This window comes from Cucurbita moschata, unplaced genomic scaffold (genome assembly GCF_002738365.1).
Source record: "Cucurbita moschata cultivar Rifu unplaced genomic scaffold, Cmos_1.0 Cmo_Scf00006, whole genome shotgun sequence".
Classification (NCBI taxonomy): Eukaryota; Viridiplantae; Streptophyta; class Magnoliopsida; order Cucurbitales; family Cucurbitaceae; genus Cucurbita; species Cucurbita moschata.
In genome coordinates this window covers 1148764-1166818 of record NW_019268522.1, presented here as the reverse complement: position 1 = coordinate 1166818, position 18055 = coordinate 1148764, and the positions used below count along the sequence as shown (strand labels likewise).

At 37.2% G+C, this 18055-nt stretch overlaps 2 protein-coding genes across 4 annotated transcripts in view; one reads left to right on the top strand and one right to left on the bottom strand.

Moving 5' to 3' along the window:
- The first annotated feature begins 7754 nt into the window (after positions 1 to 7754).
- Positions 7755 to 13955, top strand: LOC111444419 (protease 2). Its single transcript, XM_023082517.1, has 11 exons — positions 7755 to 8169; positions 8290 to 8468; positions 9293 to 9515; positions 9623 to 9764; positions 9843 to 10043; positions 10185 to 10319; positions 10459 to 10587; positions 11546 to 11961; positions 12086 to 12302; positions 12484 to 12677; positions 13685 to 13955. The coding sequence occupies exons 1-11, from the start codon at positions 7805 to 7807 to the stop codon at positions 13860 to 13862; spliced, it is 2379 nt and encodes a 792-aa protein (XP_022938285.1). The 5' UTR covers positions 7755 to 7804; the 3' UTR covers positions 13863 to 13955.
- A 382-nt stretch (positions 13956 to 14337) lies between these two features.
- LOC111444423 (biotin carboxyl carrier protein of acetyl-CoA carboxylase, chloroplastic-like) overlaps positions 14338 to 18055 on the bottom strand; it is a 5602-nt gene continuing 1884 nt past the window's right edge. Inside the window, exons 2-7 of one of the 3 annotated variants that reach the window (XM_023082523.1) lie at positions 17259 to 17312; positions 17049 to 17155; positions 16640 to 16976; positions 16492 to 16563; positions 14698 to 14763; positions 14338 to 14610 (exon numbers count right to left, since the gene is read on the bottom strand). In XM_023082523.1, coding sequence (XP_022938291.1) covers positions 14587 to 14610; positions 14698 to 14763; positions 16492 to 16563; positions 16640 to 16976; positions 17049 to 17155; positions 17259 to 17312 — 660 coding nt within the window. In that variant the 3' untranslated portion in view covers positions 14338 to 14586. Of the gene's footprint in view, positions 14611 to 14697; positions 14764 to 16491; positions 16564 to 16639; positions 16977 to 17048; positions 17174 to 17258; positions 17313 to 18055 lie in introns of all 3 variants that reach the window. The other 2 variants (XM_023082522.1, XM_023082524.1) reach the window with 2 other exon arrangements.

Genomic DNA, 18055 nt, shown 5'->3' with positions numbered 1-18055 from the left:
CAAAAAAAAAAAAAAAAAAAAAAAAAAAAAAAGAGACAGGCACATCCCCCATGTCTTGAAATAATTGATACTCTTCCCTATGGCATTCATTCTTGAACATAACATTGATTAGAAGGAAACTTTTTGTAATTATTTGAGGAAAAGATGAAAAGAAACACAATCCCCTATTAATTTGCTTCTTGAAATTGTAATTAGGTGATGATTTATAGATTTAATCGATGAAAAATTGATGTAACGATGACCTAGAACGACGTAGCAGCAAATGGGACGTTCTCTTGTATGAAGTTTGAAAGAACGTTCATTCATATATGTTAACCTAATCCATTTTGCTGACTTTTCAAGAGGTTGTTCATCTTGGAGACCTAAGGTAGTTATGAGTACGATTGGACGTTAGAGGCACTCAGTCCTCCAAATTTTCAAGGGCCGCTAGGGGTGCACCGGACACCATGTGACGTGCGGTGATCTTCCAGCCTGTTGTACAATATTTAAACGAGTTTAAGATTTACAAGATGGTTGGAGTCTCACGTTAGTTAATTAAGAGGAAGATCATGAATATATAAGTAATGAAGAATTTTTTTAGAAAAATTAAAAGTAGAGTCACGAGAGTTATGTTTGAAGTGGACAATATCATGTTATCGTCAAGATTTAATTTATTTTTGTGATATAAATAAGAGATCGGTAGAAGCTCGTGTTTATTCTTTTGACTAGACAAATGAGATCGTGTTTTTTTAAATTCCCTTTCAAATGATATGACAGTTTATAAAGTTTTTTTTTTTTAAACATTAAAAGTGCAAATTATAACATCTTATTCTTATTTTGTCCATAAATATTTGAAAAAAAAATTATATATATCATATTCAATAGTTTCAAATTCAAAATAAACATGTTTGTTTAATTATTAATTTTTTAAAAAACTTAGAATGAAGTGAAGGTATTCATGGGCTTGGTTAGGTCGGGTCGGGTTAATACATTTATTACACCCCACTTAATTGTTTGAATTACATTAAGAAAGAATGAAACTGCCTACCGGGACGGTTCGATTACGCGATACGTCTTCTAACCTGCTATCAACCTAATCTAAAGAACTCTTATTAAATAATGTAAACCGTCAATATTTGGATTGATTTTATTTCAGAAAAAACTATTAAACTCACATAATTCATAAGTTTTTATTCATTTAAACTCAATTCAACCGAAACCGTATGAATTAAATTGGATTGTGTTAGGGTCTACTGGTATGATACTGTCCACTTTAAACATAAGCTCTCATAACTTTGTTTTAGGCTTCTCGGAGAGGCTTCATCATGTCATGTAGATCATCATCATTGAACAAGGTCACTATGTCACCATCTTCATCAATATATATGATCTAATACGGTATCAAAGTCATGCCCTAAATTTAGCCATGTCAATAGATGGACAAATTCTCAACCTCGAAACAAAGTACTGTGAGCCAAAGGTATAGTCAAAAAGTGACTAAAGTATCGAACAAAGGGTATACTTTGTTCAAAGACTCCAAAAGAAAAAAAAAAAAAAGCATTGAGCATCGATTAAGGGGAGGCATACTTTGTTCGAGGGGAGGTGTTGGATGAAAGTTCCACATCGGCTAATTTAGAAAATGATCACGAGTTTATAATCAAGAAATAGTATCTTCATTGGTACGAGACCTTTTGGGGGAAACCCAAAGCAAATCCATGAGAGGTTATGCTCAAAGTGGACAATATCATACCATTGTGGAGATCCGTGATTCCTAACTCCGGGAAGGATAGAAACTACTAAAAAAAGTCGAAACTTCCATGTTTTTAAACATCGTCATGAGAGCTTATGCTCAAAATGAACAATATCATACCATTGTGGAGATCGATGATTTATTTTTTTTCTTTGTAATTAAATTATCTCGTAATGTCTCGATTAATTGGAACTTAACAAATGAACGAACAATCTCTAATAGTGTCGCAATTAAACCTTAAATTATCCTTAATTATTGCAAGTATGGTATCTAATTCATAAAATTTTAATTATTTTTAAGCATATGATCCATTTTTTAAAATTATTTTCAAATACACAAATATTGCTGTGTTACATGATATGATTACGTGTGGAACAAACTCTTGCATTTTTTATACTGAATTTATATAAATTTTTATATATTTATTTATGTAAAAAATGCTTATTATTATTATTATTTTAATTTTTTCTTATGTGTTATGATTTTGTAGGGTATCTACCATACAAAGGTCCTTTAACTTATAAAAATAACCATATTTAAAAAAAAAATGGCAATATTTACCTAGAATGACGTGACAATGATTACGACGTTTATTGACATTAACTTTGAAAACCGTCACGATTAACTTCTCGTCTAATTCCGTTTGTTCTACTCTAATGATAGCGGGAAACATTTAAGAAAAATTATAAATAATAGACTAAATTAATAAAAATTGACATAAACTTTGTCTAAAAAAAATTTCTTGAATTTTCGAAATTTCAATAACACTCTTAAATTTTTAAGAAAATCTAAACAAAATATAAACTAAAAGAAAAAATTATTAATATCTTAAATTAAAAATAAATAATTAAAAAAAAAATGGCGTTAATACTATTTACTTTTATTAAAAAAAATTAAAAATTCTTACCGTCAACTTATGAACGAACATTTTTTGAAGAAAAAATTTAAAAATTCTCATGAAGTCTTAAGTATGCTAATGCATGTTTTAGGGTTTATAATGTAAGGTGCCTAATGCATGTAATATGCTAATGCTAATACATCATACATGCATTTTAGGGTTTAGGGTTTATAACGATGTTACAAAATTATTCTCGTTTCGTTAATATTAATTTAATTATTAATTCTTACGAGGCCTTACGGAACAATTTCTTTTTTTTTTTATAAGTGTGTGAAAATCTCTCGTAACAGACACGTTTTAAAATTGTAAAGTTGACGACGATATGTGATATGGAATCACCTTAATGGAAAACTTTGATACCAAATGATACGGAAATCACTACTGGGGAAGTAAGATTCGGATTACTTTGTTGATCGAATATCTCAAAGCGAAAGCACTTGTTTAAGATTTGAATCATTCTACAAGCAATATCGATCATGTCTAGCTTGAATGATTCTTGTTGGTCAAACGTCTCAAGGCAAAAACACTTGTTTGAGATTCAAATCAATCTACAAGCAAGATTGATCGTGTCGAGCTTGAATGATTCTACATGCAATCTAAACTACATAGAATTGCAAAAAAAAAAACTTATACATTAGCTAAAGAAGGCACAAATGCTTCTTTTATTATATTTTTCAAGTCGCCTTACAAATACAACATACATGACTTTATATAGTCTTAAAATGAACCTATTAAACATTTATTGTAACATTCGTAGCCATAATTAACCATTATGTAAATGTAACCTGAAATAAATAAAAATTCCTCAAATTTATTAATGAAATATAATAATTCTAAATTGTAATCCACCCAAAATTTATAACAATGAAACTTCATTATTTTTCAACGTGGTATGAATTAAAATATATTTTGATAATTTCAACGACATTGTCTTCAAATCTTCGTTGAAGTATATTGTATGATTGATGTCTCTTGTTTCATATCAATACATAACTAGTCAAATCAGATAATATGAATTGAGAAAAATAAATTGGATAGAGTTGGATGAAAAAAAAATTTTAATTTTAATTTAATTTAATTTAATTTCAACCGTGAAGCAGACACGCACCCCCACCTGGGGACACACAAGCAAAAAAATAAAGGCCGTACAAAGATCCCGCAATCTACGGTCAACTGGATGGGACGTCGGTGGTTGACACGTGCGCTTCTTTGTGGTCCCCACACTCCTCGTGATCCCACGTGGATCCATGTACTCCTTGTCGGCAACCGAGGGACGCTGGCTTTACTCTCGTCTCAGCTCGACTCGGCTCGGTCGGCTCTGCCACGTAGGTAGAAAAGTAGCCGTGGATTTGGTTGGCAATGCCAACTCATCAATCGTACGGCTCAACATGTTTCCTTCCGACAAGGCGATGTTTTCCATCTTTGGTCTTTGTATCGTTTGCTATTTTTAGGATTTAATTTCCTCGTGATTTGCTACTTTTATAATTTAATTTCCTCTAATTTAAATTAAAAATAAAAATAAAACTAAACTTTTCCCATCTTTCTCGTTTTAGTTCTCGATCTTTTATATAAACGAACCTCTTTATGATAAACAGATTCATTTTGCAAGTTCGTTATTAACTGGTAATCCCCGAAAGACTTTCAAGGAGCCTTGTTCAGCAAGTGCGCTGCAAGTATTCTTTCACAAGTTTGACGCAAGTCGTACTTCCCAGCCCTCTTAACTACTTGTACTAACAAACTAGGGCGCTATACAGAAGTTCGTGCCTACTTATCCTAGGTCACTATTGAACAGCAATCCATCTGAAGAATGACGCTTGTATATCCCTAGGCGTGAGTCGAGAGAAACGAAAAATTTCTTATAAGGGTGTGGAAACCTCTCCCTAATAAGCACGTTTTAAAACTGTGTGGCTGATGAAAATACGTAACGGACTAAATCGAACAATATCTGTTAGTGGTGAACTTGAACTGTTATAACATGTTTACGAGAGTTTCGAAGTCTCAATCGTTAGGGTAATAAACACAAATATTTAATTTTGATGATTTTTTTACAACTGAGATTAAGTCGTTACAAAATTTTAAGTACGTGGATTAATTTGTTATAAACTAAAGTTTATAGACCAAATTATTACCGTCCCGAGAGTTTATGGACTAAAAAATGATTTTTAACCTTTTCACTTTTTACCCCACGACACTATACTCATAATTTTTTTTTAGTGTAACATTTTAGAATTTCGAAAAGGTAAAATCTAAATAATTTTTTTTAAAAAAATATGAGGTTCAAAATAGACGTTTTAAAAGTACGAACACTAATGAATATAAGTCAAAAAGTATAATGATAAAATAAAAAAATATATCCTACTTGGCTGTCTCATTAAATTTTTTGGTTTGTTCATGTCTATACAATTATTGGACTTCGATAATTTTATGTCTACTTAATTTAAATGTAATGAAATTTGTGAGTTGTAGTTTGACTCAACTCGACAGGAGAGAGTGGGTGAAAAGACGATAACAATGAGATGCCTAACACTCTCCCGACTTAGTTTTTTAGGGTTTTTCCAAAAAGTTTCGTACCAATGAAAATAACGTCTCTCACTAATATATTATATCGATGATCTTCTGGGACTCGAACTATTTTCAACAAATTGCCTCTCAGAGAAGAGTGAAGACCATTCCTCACAAACTAACATAGAATTGCTTCAAGTCGAGCGTACTCAACTTTGGAACTCCTATGATGAGCCACCGAAAAGGAAGAAGTATCGCTTCTTCACTCAGGCATCACACGTCCACCAATTTGCACATTGGTTCATTCTCGAACCAGGGAGGGGTTCTACTTTGATATCATTTGTAAAAACCCTACGTACGTCTACCACAAGATTAAATCGTTGCTACATGCATGTCATGAGTAGTTTTGGTAACTCAACCCTGTAAGGACAACGAGGTTTAGTCGTTTCTGCTTGAATTTATTGAAAAACCCTGATGACATATATACAGTAACGTTCTAATCTTATACCAAAAATAGGATCGTGTTGCCTGTTTGTCCTCCTGTTATCTCTCTCATTGTCTACCAGATAAAAGGCAACACGCTCGATCCTTAATTTCGTAGAAAAACATACATAAGAAATCCAACTTGTTCGTAAATTTGGAGAAAGAAAAAGGGTTTTTTAGGGTTTAGGAAATTATTGGGAGTAGAGTTCTTTGCATAGAAACTCATAATCTTATGTTATATTAATAAGTAAATGATTTAATCTATACATTGATTTTGTCACATGTACTTATAATAAGTATAATTAATTATTTCAAATAATGAAGAGAAATTAATTTATATTATTTTATGCAAAAATAATAGTTTCAATTTCCAATCAATGACAGTCTTCAAGAAATTCATCACTATTTTACTCTAATATTAAACTAATCATCATCCTTCCTTGATGTAAGTTCGGTCACCAATGGGCATTTTATCATTAATTAATATTGTTAATTATCTTGTTTAAGGGTTTTCATAGTACAATTAAGTAAGATAATTAGCCCTGCTGCATTGGCTCCAACATAGGCTTTGGTTTTGATAAATATATTTTATGTTCTCTCTCATGCTCGGACAAGCATACCCTAAACTTACTGCTAGCAGATATTGTCTGCTTTGACCCGTTATGTATCGCCATAAAACGCGTCTATTGGGGAGAGGTTTCTGCACCCTTGTAAGGAATGTTTCGTTCCCCTCTCTAGCCGATGTGAGACCTCACAATCCACCCTCTTTGTGGGTCCAATGTCCTCGCTGGCACACTACTTGGTGTTTGGCTCCAATACCATTTGTAACAACCTAAGTTCACTGTTAGTAGATATTGTTCGCTTTGGCTCGTTATGTATCGTCGTCAGCCTCACGGTTTTAAAACGCGTCTACTAGGGAGAGGTTTCTACACCCTTGTAAGAAATGTTTCGTTCCCCTCTCCAACCGATGTGGGATCTCACAATCCACCCCCTTTGGGGGCCTAACGTCCTCGTGGCACACCGCCTGATGTTTGGCTCTGATGTCATTTGTAACAGCTCAAACCTACCTCTAGTAGATATTGTCTGCTTTGGCCTATTACGTATCATGTCAGCCTCATGATTTTAAAAAACATCTAATAGGGAGAGGTTTTTATACTCTTACAAGGAATGTTTCATTTCTCTCTCCAACTAACGTGGGATCACATAATTCACTCTCCTTGGAGACTCAACGTTTTTGCTGACACACTCTCTGATGTTTGGCTCTGATACCATTTGTAACAGCCTAAACCCATCGCTAGCAGATATTGTCTGTTTTGGTCTATTATGTATCGTCATTAGCCTCACGATTTTAAAATGCATCTATTAGGGAGAAATTTCTACACCTTTACGAGGAATGTTTTGTTTCACTCTCCAACTGATGTGGGATCTCACAAAGATGGTCCTGACATTTCTCTATGACATGATCATGTTATTTGTCTTAGACTATCATTATAAACCAACACGGGTCTTTTCAACGGACTTGACAAATTGAGCTTGGACTGGGTTGTTGAGGAAGCCCACTAGTTCATTTAAAGCCCATTTCGAATGGCCTTTTCAAATGTTGGGTTGTTTTTATTTGTGATTTTTTAACCTCAGGTTATAATAATTATAAATGGTAGATAAATAAAGCTCTTCTAATTTAAAAATTTTCTGGTTGAGTTGGTTAACAATCCAACCATTGGATAAAATAAATCCTTACCCAACTCAATATGGACTATTGTACACCCGTATTATTTATTTATTTGTATGACAAGTAATTATAGACACTGTGGGAAAAATTATATGAGATGGCTAGGCGAACTACTTCCGACAACGGACCGAGGTAATATGCATATATTATTGGTTCAGTTCAGGTCAACTCGAACATTTGTTTACTGAACCTGAAACCCAAATTGAACCCGTTCGATTCCATGAAAATAATCTAACCCAACTCGAGATGTTATCTAATCTAGTTCAAGCTTTATGATTCGGATTAGGTTGGTTCGACACTCCAAAATTCAAACTTAAAAAAATAAAAATAATAATAATTTCCCAAAACATATATTTTTTTTTTTTTTTTTTAAAATCTAATAGAAAAGGAACTATTTTTCGATTTTCAGAACAAAAACCCGATATAAACCCTCTCTAACATTCCCGGCAGAGCAACGCCGGCAATGAACCAATTTCGTGCAGCCCTCCGCCACTGCCGCTCTAATCTTCACGGCGCTCTCCGACGATGCCTCCACTACAAGACACCGAAGACACCACAGTCACCGTCACCACCGGGGCCGCCAAAGCCTCCAAAGAAGCCACAGAGTTTCACTATGCACGATATCACTTGGGAGGATCCGTACAGTTGGATGTCGAGATTGAACGACAAGGTGGCGATGCGGCATATGGACGTTTACATGGAGCAGGAGGAGAAGTATGTGGAGGCTGTAATGGCTGACACAGAACGACTCCAGAGTAAGCTTCAATCTGAAATGGCTTCTCGCTTGGCTTTTGACCTCTCGACTCCTTCACTTCGTTTGGGTCCTTGGTAGGGTTTTTTGGTTATGAACTCTTTGCATTGTTGTTAATGTTTTTTATGCCGATTAGAATCTATCTCTTTGCCTCAATTATTGTTGATCTCTTTGAAGGCGAATGTCAATCGCCGCAGGTTGTATTATCGAAGAGTCGAAGAAGGAAAGCAGTATCAAGTTCTCTGTCGCAGATTAGCGAGCTTACATGAAAAGTTCATTTCTAATAAATCTCCTTCAGCTGGATTTGATTATGTTTCCGGCAAGAAAATTGAGCAAAAGTTGCTTGATTATAATCAAGAAGCTGAAAGATTCGGAGGTATTGTTATCTTTTCCCTGATCCTCCTCTGTTTCCCTTTGGTTAAAAATGTTCTTTTGTGCGATTCACTTTAAAACAGATCATTTTGAGAGAATTCTATTTCGTGCTGCTTCCTGATAAACTTTGTTTTGCCTCATAACATGAAATGAAGCAATCATCTACCAGAGGAATGTTAAGGATTGTTGGGAGGGAGTCTCACATTGGCTAATTTAGGGAATGATCATGGGTTTATAAGTAAGGAAGGGAAGCCCAAAGCAAAGCCACGAGAGCTTATGATCAAAGTGAACAATATCATACCATTGTGGAGAGTCATTATTTCTAACATGGCATCATAGCCATGCCCTTAACTTAGCCATGCCAATAGAATCCTCAAATGTCGAACAAAGAAGTTGTGAGCCTCAAAGGTGTAGTCAAAAGTGACTCAAGTGTCGAACAAAGGATGGACTTTGTTCGAGGAATCTAGAGAAGAAGTCGAGCCCCGATTAAGGGGAGGTTGTTCGAGGGCTCCATAGGCCTCAGGAAAGGCTCTGTAGTGTACTTTGTTGGAGGGGAGGATTGTTGGGAGGGAGTCCCACATTGACTAATTTAGGGAACGATCATGGATTTATAAGGAATACATCTCCATTGGTATGAGGCCTTTTGGGAAGCCCAAAGCAAAGCCATGAGAGCTTATGCACAAAGTAGACAATATCATACCATTGTGGAGAGTCCTTATTCCTAACAAGGAAGAGCTTGGTTTCTGATTATAGTTTCCGCATGCCATTATTTATTCCCTCTTTATATTTGAAGCATGTTGAATCTCACCCTCTTAATAATTATTGTAGGTTATGCCTATGAGGAGCTATCAGAAGTATCTCCTGATCATCGCTTTCTTGCATACACTATGTATGACAAGGACAATGACTACTTCAGATTGTCTGTAAAGAATTTGAGTTCTGGTTCTTTATGTAGTAAGCCTCAAGTCGATCGAGTTTCTAATTTGGCATGGGCCAAAGGCGGCCAGGCATTGCTCTATGTTGTTACTGATCAAAATAAAAGACCATGTAGGTTGGTAAAATAGTTTCTCTGCACAGTTACTCCTCATCAGTGTATTCTTCAGTTTTTTCCATATTGACTATGGTTGTGGAATGAGATGGAATATGCTTTTTTTTTAGATTATATTGTAGCATGATTGGATCAACTGATGAAGATACTTTGCTTCTGGAAGAACCAGATGATGATGTTCATGTTTATATTAGACACACAAAAGACTTTAGTTTTGTTACTGTTAATCGATTCTCTCCTACATCTTCCAAGGTACGTATGACATCTGAAGAACTTCGTAGTTGGTACTCATGTCGGTTGCAAATATTTATTGTGAACCCTACATTTTAGGTCTTTCTGATTGATGCTGCCAATCCGTTATCTGGTATGGAGTTAATTTGGGAGTGTGAAGGATTAGCTCATTGCATAATGGAACATCATCTAGGAGTGCTTTACTTGTTTACGGATGCTAATAAAGGTCACGAAGCAGTAGATTCTCATTATCTTCTTCGTAGCCCACTTAGTGTTGAATCTACTTCAAGAACATGGGAGGTTGGTTTTGTTCATTGGGACTTCTTGTCCTTTTTTATCCCCTTTTACTCTGAATGATCCAAAAATTTCAACACTTTCATGAACATGGTTTTTGTTTTCTCCATCTTGATGATTCTCAACCAATTTTCTAATGTGGTGCAGAATGTATTTGTTGATGATCCAGACTTGGTGATTGTGGATGTCGATTTCAGTCACACGCATTTGGTTCTTATTCTTAGGGAAGGACCGAAACTTAGACTCTGTGCTGTTCGGCTACCCTTGCCTGTTGGTGGAAAGGTCTAATTTCTGGAATTTTAGGACTATCTATGCCTCTGGTTGCATATAATGTGCTGCAACACTAGCAGTTACCATATACTTAAGCAGGCCCTTGACTACCATTATTTAGTCCTTCATCTGTCATTTTTTTATGTGCCAGGGATCAATCAATCTCAAAGAACTAGAACCACATTTTCTGCCTCTTCCTAAGCACGTATCGCAGATTTCTTCAGGACCAAATTACGACTTTTATTCATCGACAATGCGATTTACCATTTCATCACCTGTGGTATGTGAATTTCTATTGTTCGTATATTCTTAAGATTGCTTTAACGCATGTGGTTGCTCATAACTGTGGCTTAGTCACAAAACTTAATGGAAATGAATTGTAGATTGCTTAACGGTCAAAGTTATGTCGATTTTCATATCTTATGGAGTGTTGATGGGCAGTTTGATTCGTCTTCATTGTTCAAACTAGAACTGCTGGTTGCTAGAATCAGTAATATGAACTAGAATGATATCTTGGCTATTAAAGAAATTACCATTTCTTTCTACTATTTAGTTTACATTTTAAAAGAGATCAGTACATATGAAACTTGTAACTAGGTTATAGGAACCTTTTCACCAAGTGCTCTTTTGTTCAGCAATTAGTGTTTGAATCCTAGGATTTTTATTCGTGGATATGACCGTTATTCTATTTGTAATGTGTCAACCAAACTTGGCACGAACATTAAATTGTACAGTTTCCTACTAATGTCTGTTCTTTATCTTTGGCTATAATATCTTAACATCCCTTCTTTTGCTATTCATTTCTTCAGGATTAATGAGTTTTCTTTTTGTCCCAATTCTCCAAAAAGGAGTACTGTCAGTTCTGTAATGTTTGGGTTGTCAACCTTCTTACCTCTGTAAAGTAGTCAAGTTTTCTCTCTATGGTGTTGAGCCATTATCCTTGATACCATTGGCTTAACAATCTATCCTTTAGAATGTGTGATGTCCCACATTGGTTGGAGAGGAGAACAAAACACCATTTATAAGGGTGTGGAAACCTTCCCCTAGCAGACGCGTTTTAAAGCCTTGAGGAGAAGCCCGAAAGGGAAAGTCCAAAGAGGACAATATATCGGCAAGCGGTGAGCCTGGATTGTTACAGAATGTAACGATGATAAGAACTTAACCTACTTAGACTTTAGGACAAATGTAATAATGTCTGACGGTTTGCTACCCATTAATTGTTATTTAACTTTCAACAGATGCCTGATGCTGTGGTTGATTATAACCTATCAGATGGAAAATGGAATATCATTCAACAGCAAAGCATTCTTCATGAACGAACACGAATTCTTTATGGAACGACTTCCTCTGCAGCAGCATCAGGAGAAATATCTAATGAGTCGGAGATTTCTATGGGTGAAGCCAACTCCGATGATGATCAGATGTGGAACACCCTCTCTGAATTTTATGCTTGTGAACGCTTCAATGTCTCATCACATGATGGAGTTTTGATTCCTTTAACGGTCGTATACTCTTACAAGAGTAAAAGAGAAAATGAAAACCCTGGATTACTTCATGTACATGGAGCTTATGGTGAGCCACTCGACAAACGGTGGCGCAGCGAGTTGAAAAGCCTTCTTGATCGTGGCTGGGTCATTGCATATGCTGATGTTAGGTTCGTAAGCATTTGGAAATTGTTTTAATTCATCTTATGAAAGTTAAAACTTATTTCAGATTCCATCAAAAGTTCTAGATCTCTAATTTGGCATCTCATTTCCTGTTGTTTTGTTTGCTTCCAGAGGTGGAGGTGGTGGGGGTAAGAAGTGGCATCATGATGGTAGGCGTACAAAGAAGTTTAATTCAGTTCAAGATTATATTTCGTGTGCTAAATTCCTTGTTGAAAGAAAGATTGTAAATGAGGAGAAGCTTGCTGGTTGGGGCTATAGTGCTGGAGGACTTTTGGTTGCTTCTGCTATCAATCAATGCCCAGAATTATTTCGATCTGCTATTTTGAAAGTATGCTTCTATCTTCTGCATTATTTCTCTTGCATTTTATATGTTTGTTCTAAAGTTGGATGGAAAGATTCCGTGTTATAAGATTTTATTCTTCTGCTATAATCTGTTTGTTTTAAAAGATCTTTTCTTCAAAAGGGTTTTGGTCCATTTTCTCTTTACTAAATCTTTCATTTTGTTACAGGTTCCATTTCTAGATCCAATAAACACACTCCTTCATCCCATTATACCACTAACACCAGCTGACTATGAAGAATTTGGATACCCTGAGGAGGATATAGATGATTTTCATGCAGTTCGCAGATACTCTCCGTATGATAACATTCAGAAGGATGTCTCCTACCCAGCTGTTTTGATAACCTCGTCCTTTAATACCCGGTAATTTTCTTTTCATATGCTAGCCGAAACAGTCTTTATAAGGGTGTGAGAATCTTTCCTCAGTAGATACGTTTTAAAACCTTGAGAGGAAGGCTGGGAGGGAAAGTCCAAAGAGGACAATATCTACTGGCGGTGGGCTTGGGCCATTAGAAATAGTATTAAAGCTAGACACCGGGTGATGTGCTAGCAAGGAGGTTGAGTGCCAAAGGGGGTGGACACGAGGCGATGTGCCAGCAAGGAGGCAGTCTCGAAGGAGGGTGGACACGAGGCAGTGTGCCAACGATGAGACTGAGCCCCAAAGGGGTGGACATGAGACGGTGTGCTAGCAAGGATATTGGGTCCCAATTGGGGGAGGATTGGGGGGTCCCATATCGATTGGAGAAGAGATGAGTGCTAGTGAGGATGTTGGGCCTCGAAGGGGACTAAATTGTGAGATCCGACATCGGTTGAGGAGGAGAACAAAACATTCTTTATAAGGGTGTGGAAACCTCTCCCTAGTATACGCGTTTTAAAACCTTAAAGAGAAATCCGGAAGGGAAAGACCAAAGTGGACAATACCTGCTAGTGATGGGCTTGGACCGTTACATACTATATCGAGTAAAATGTCAGGATTGGACACTGAAATTACTTGAACATGCTCTGAACATGTTATTTGGAGTATCCAATTATTTTTAGTTATTACTTCATTAAAATCTTTGGCAAGTAGGGACACACTTAGAAGAAAATTCGTTGTTGAATAAGTCTATAACGCATCCTTGTCCATGTTTCTTCCTCTAAAAAGAAGAATGGTTTGCAAATCATTGTTCAAAACACTGCTTTTGTCTGAATGATCTGTGTTAGAATTCATCTTACTCTGCCATTTCATAAAAGGCCTCGTATCAATAGAAGGAGATGTATTTCTTATAAACTCATGATCAACTTATTGTTTCATACGTTCATCGATTAGCATTGTTCATAGTCCAATGATTCTGTCATGTTCAATCCACTTATCTGTGTGTGTTGTGCAGATTTGGGGTATGGGAAGCTGCAAAATGGATTGCTCGAGTGCGGGATTACAGCATTTATGATCCAAAACGTCCGGTAATACTCAATATAACAACAGACATAGTGGAGGAAAACAGGTATTTGCACTGTAAAGAATCAGCTTTAGAGACTGCATTTCTTTTGAAGTTTATAGGATCGTAGGCTTCATTGTTTAAGAACAAATCACCTCCCATTGTAATATAAATCAAATCAAACACAACGGAAATGAGATTTCTTGGACACTATTTACGTGGAGATCGTAAAGCCATTGTTTTTTACATTGGTCATATCGCTCACAAATACGATCAATGGCCAATAGTTACAAATGCTATCTAGATCTAGAAACTGATTCAATCCACGTCTGGATTTAGCTCTCGTTATTCCATACAAGTCAAAATTGCTATTTTCTTCTTGGGTTTGACACCATTTTATCCAACTTTGTTCGTTATTTGAAAAGGTCATGATTTACATAGAGTCGATAATCGAGGCGTTGATTCCCATTGCAAATGTGATGAACACAATCAAATTCTAATATTTTCGTTACGATTCAAAGAAAGCAACATCTGGTTCTTGGATATGCATAAAGCAGCTTCAACTAAGGAAGAAATCCTTATTTCATCAACTCAAAGAAGGTACAAAATTAGCAAAGGGTTAAATATATATATATATATATATATATATATATATATATATATCTGATTTCACAACCAAAGTTAAACTGGAAAAGGAATTGTCATTTATGAACACAATCTCTCTCTGATTACACTCAATTAAAGAGAAAAGAAGACATTACCATAACTAATCCACAACCCGAACTTGCTTGGAAACTCAATTTGCCTCCCAAACTCAGCTTAACTCGACTCGTGTTAAACGAAACAGGATTCATCTAAGGTTGAATGCAAAACAAAGGCTGCAAAGAAACCACAACAAAATACAAGACCATAAGGAAACAGTTTATCCATCCATTACAATAACTTTAATGGTTAGAACTACTTACCGTGTCGACACTAACGGGCTTCCCGTCCTCTGCAATAACCTCGACTATGGTCCCTGATTGATCGGCCTGAGAATTAAATGTTTTTAAGAGAAGACATTAGTCGTCCCTACAGAGACATCCCATAAAATTGGAAGAGCAGACATTAGCCAGTTTGTTTGACTGAAACAAATGATCTGGGTAGCTGCCACCAGACGACATTATGCATGGAGATTTACCTCTATATGACTTAAACTCAATATGTCTGTCATAGGAAATTTAGGCAGTAATAATAGGGGATTTACTACTGATACACATATCCTCAGGGGTAAATAGTCCTAATGGAAAGAGTAAGAAACAAACCATAGTGGGTAAGATCTGAATTTGTTCAATGTTAACTCATAATTAATGGAATTGTGAGACCTCACATCGATTGGAAAGGGGGAACGAGACATTTTTTATAAAGGTGTGGAAACTCCTCTCTAGCAGACGTGTTTTAAAAACCTTAAGGGGAAGCTCGAAAGGAAAAGGCCAAAGAGGACAATATTTGCTAGTGGTGGGCTTAGGATGTTACAAATGGTATCAAAGCCAGACACCGGGCGGTGTGCCAACGAGGACGTTGGGCCCCAAAGTGGGGAGGGGTGGATTGTGAGATCCCATATCGATTGAAGAGAGGAACGAGTGTCAACGAGGGACCCTGGCCCCCAAAGGGGGTGGATTGTGAGACCCCACATCGGTTGGATAGGGGAACAAAACATTCTTTATAAGGGTGTGGAAACCTCTCTAGCAGACGTGTTTTAAAAACCTTCGAGGGGAAACCCAAATGGGAAAGTCCAATGAGGACAATATTTATTTGTAGTGGGCTTCAGGTGTTACAAATGGTATCAGAGCTAGACACTGGGCGGTGTGCCAGTGAGGACGCTAGGCCCCTAAGGGGAGGTGGATTGGGAGATCCCACATCGATTGGAGAGAGGAACAAGTGCCAACAAGGATGCAGGGCCCTGAAGGGGATGGATTGTGAGATCCCACATTAGTTGGAGAGGGGAACGAAGCATTTTTTATAAGAGTGTGAAAACCTCTCCCTAGCATACGCATTTTAAAAACCTTGAGGGAAAAACCGAAAGGAAAAGCCCAAAGAAGACAATATCTGCTAGCGGTGGACCTAGGGTGTTACAAATGGTATCAAAGCCAGACACCAAGCGGTGTGCCAGCAAAGACGCTGGACCCCAAGGGGGGTGGATTGTGAGATCCCACATTGATTGGAGAGAGGAACAAGTGCCAGCAATGGCGCTGAGCCCCGAAGGGGAGTGGATTGTGAGATCTCACATCGGTTGGAGAGAAGAACAAATCATTCTTTATAAAGGTGTGGAAACCTCTCCCTAGCATACACGTTTTAAAAACCTTTGAAGGAAAGCCCAAGAGGACAATATTTGCTAGCGGTGAGCTACAAGAATTATTACTCCGTCTTTCCTAAGATTCAGTCGCATCCATATTCTTTGAAACATAACAAGACACAAGACAAGACAGGTAATTGTTTACTACATAGGAGAATCAGAGGTTTGTTTCACCCATAATCAGGCTATATTATAAACAGTAAAATTTTCAGTTTATGTAAATCCAATACTGTTTCGAACATACACCCACATCAGTAGACAATACTATGGAAAGTAAGGAATATACTGTTAGCAACTCAAACGAAGAACATGATATCAAACTAAAGGGAAGACAAAGGAGATAGCAATGCTCCATATGGATGATAAACTTCAACATAATGTTTCACATTCAAAGATCTAAACGTATAAAGAGAGAAAATCTTACCTCTATTTCGTTCATTAATTTCATAGCCTCAATGATGCATAAGATTTGTCCCTTCTGTACTTTATCTCCAACCTATAAGAAGAACTCCTCAAAAAAAGCTCCAATGAAAGATTTACGAAATACCATTTACTATACGAAAGAATTTTACCTTAACAAACGGTGGTTCTCCAGGCCCGGGACTACGGTAGAACGTGCCTGCCATAGGGCATTTGAGAGGTGGAAGAGACGAACTGGTTGACTTGGCAGCAGGAGGTGAAGATGGTAAGCTTGAAACTGGAGAAGCAGGTGCTGGTAGTGCAGCAGGACCAGACACAGGGGCAGGAGCTGGTGGTGCTACCGACGGAGAGGGCGAGGGCGGGGACGCATACATCATAGGAACAGCAGCAGGAGGTGGTGCTTGAGGTAAGGCCTCCTTTTTACGAATCGTCACTTCGCAGTCGAGCTGTTTCAATTGTAACTCGACAATGTCTCTTGAATCGACAAGCCTGCAAGTGGGGAGACACATGTTAAACCATAGCCATATGTAGAGGAAAAGTTCAGTGATTGAGCTAGCTAACTTGATAAGGCTTGAAACTTGAGTAATGAACTCAGAGATTGATTCTTCCGTTGCCAAAGGTTTAGAAGATTCATCACTCAATGATTTAGCACTTCCATCAATAGTATCCTTCAATGAAATGGACGACTTGAAGAACAGCAAGTTAGGAAGGAGTCAATACTTGAACAAAGAAAATGCTTTTGTAATAAAGCTTTCATATAAGCATACATACCTCATTTAATTGTGCTTGTATGAGAGTTGAATGCTTACGAACAGGCTGCACGCCCTGCGACGTAGCGCTTATATCACATGCATAATCACGACAAAGAGTTATCGGTATGGTATCGAAAATAGGGTTCTAGCTGAAATGGTATAGTTCTATAAGTTGTACAATTGCATCTTGAGTTTTCAATAAGTTATGAACCTTATGGTTACCAAGAGAGCCATCTATTATTAACTTTATTGGTTGTACTACCTATGTAACAGTCCAAGCCCACCGCTAGGGAGAGGTCTCCACATCTTTATAAGGAATGCTTCGTTCTCCTCTACAATCGATGTGAAATCTTACAATCCACCCCCTGAGCGTCCTTGCTGGCACAGCGACCAGTGTCTGGCTCTGATACTATCTGTAACAGCCTAAGCTCACTGCTAGCAGATATTGTCCGCTTTGGCCCGTTATGTATCGCCGTCAGTCTCACGATTTTAAAACGCATCTGCTAGGGAGAGGTTTCCACACCCTTTATAAAAAAATGTTTTGTTTCCCTCTCCAACCGATGTGAAATCTCACAATCCACCCCCATAGGGGCTAGTGTCCTTGCTGGCACAACACTCGGTGTCTGGCTCTAATACCATATGTAACAGCCTAAGCTCACCGCTAGCAGATATTATTCGCTTTGACCCATTACGTATCGCTGTCAGCCTCACGGCTTTAAAACGCATCTCCTAGGGAGAGGTTTCCACACCCTTATAAGGAATGCTTCGTTTCCTTCTCCAACCGATGTGGAATCTCACAATCTACCCCCCCCCCCC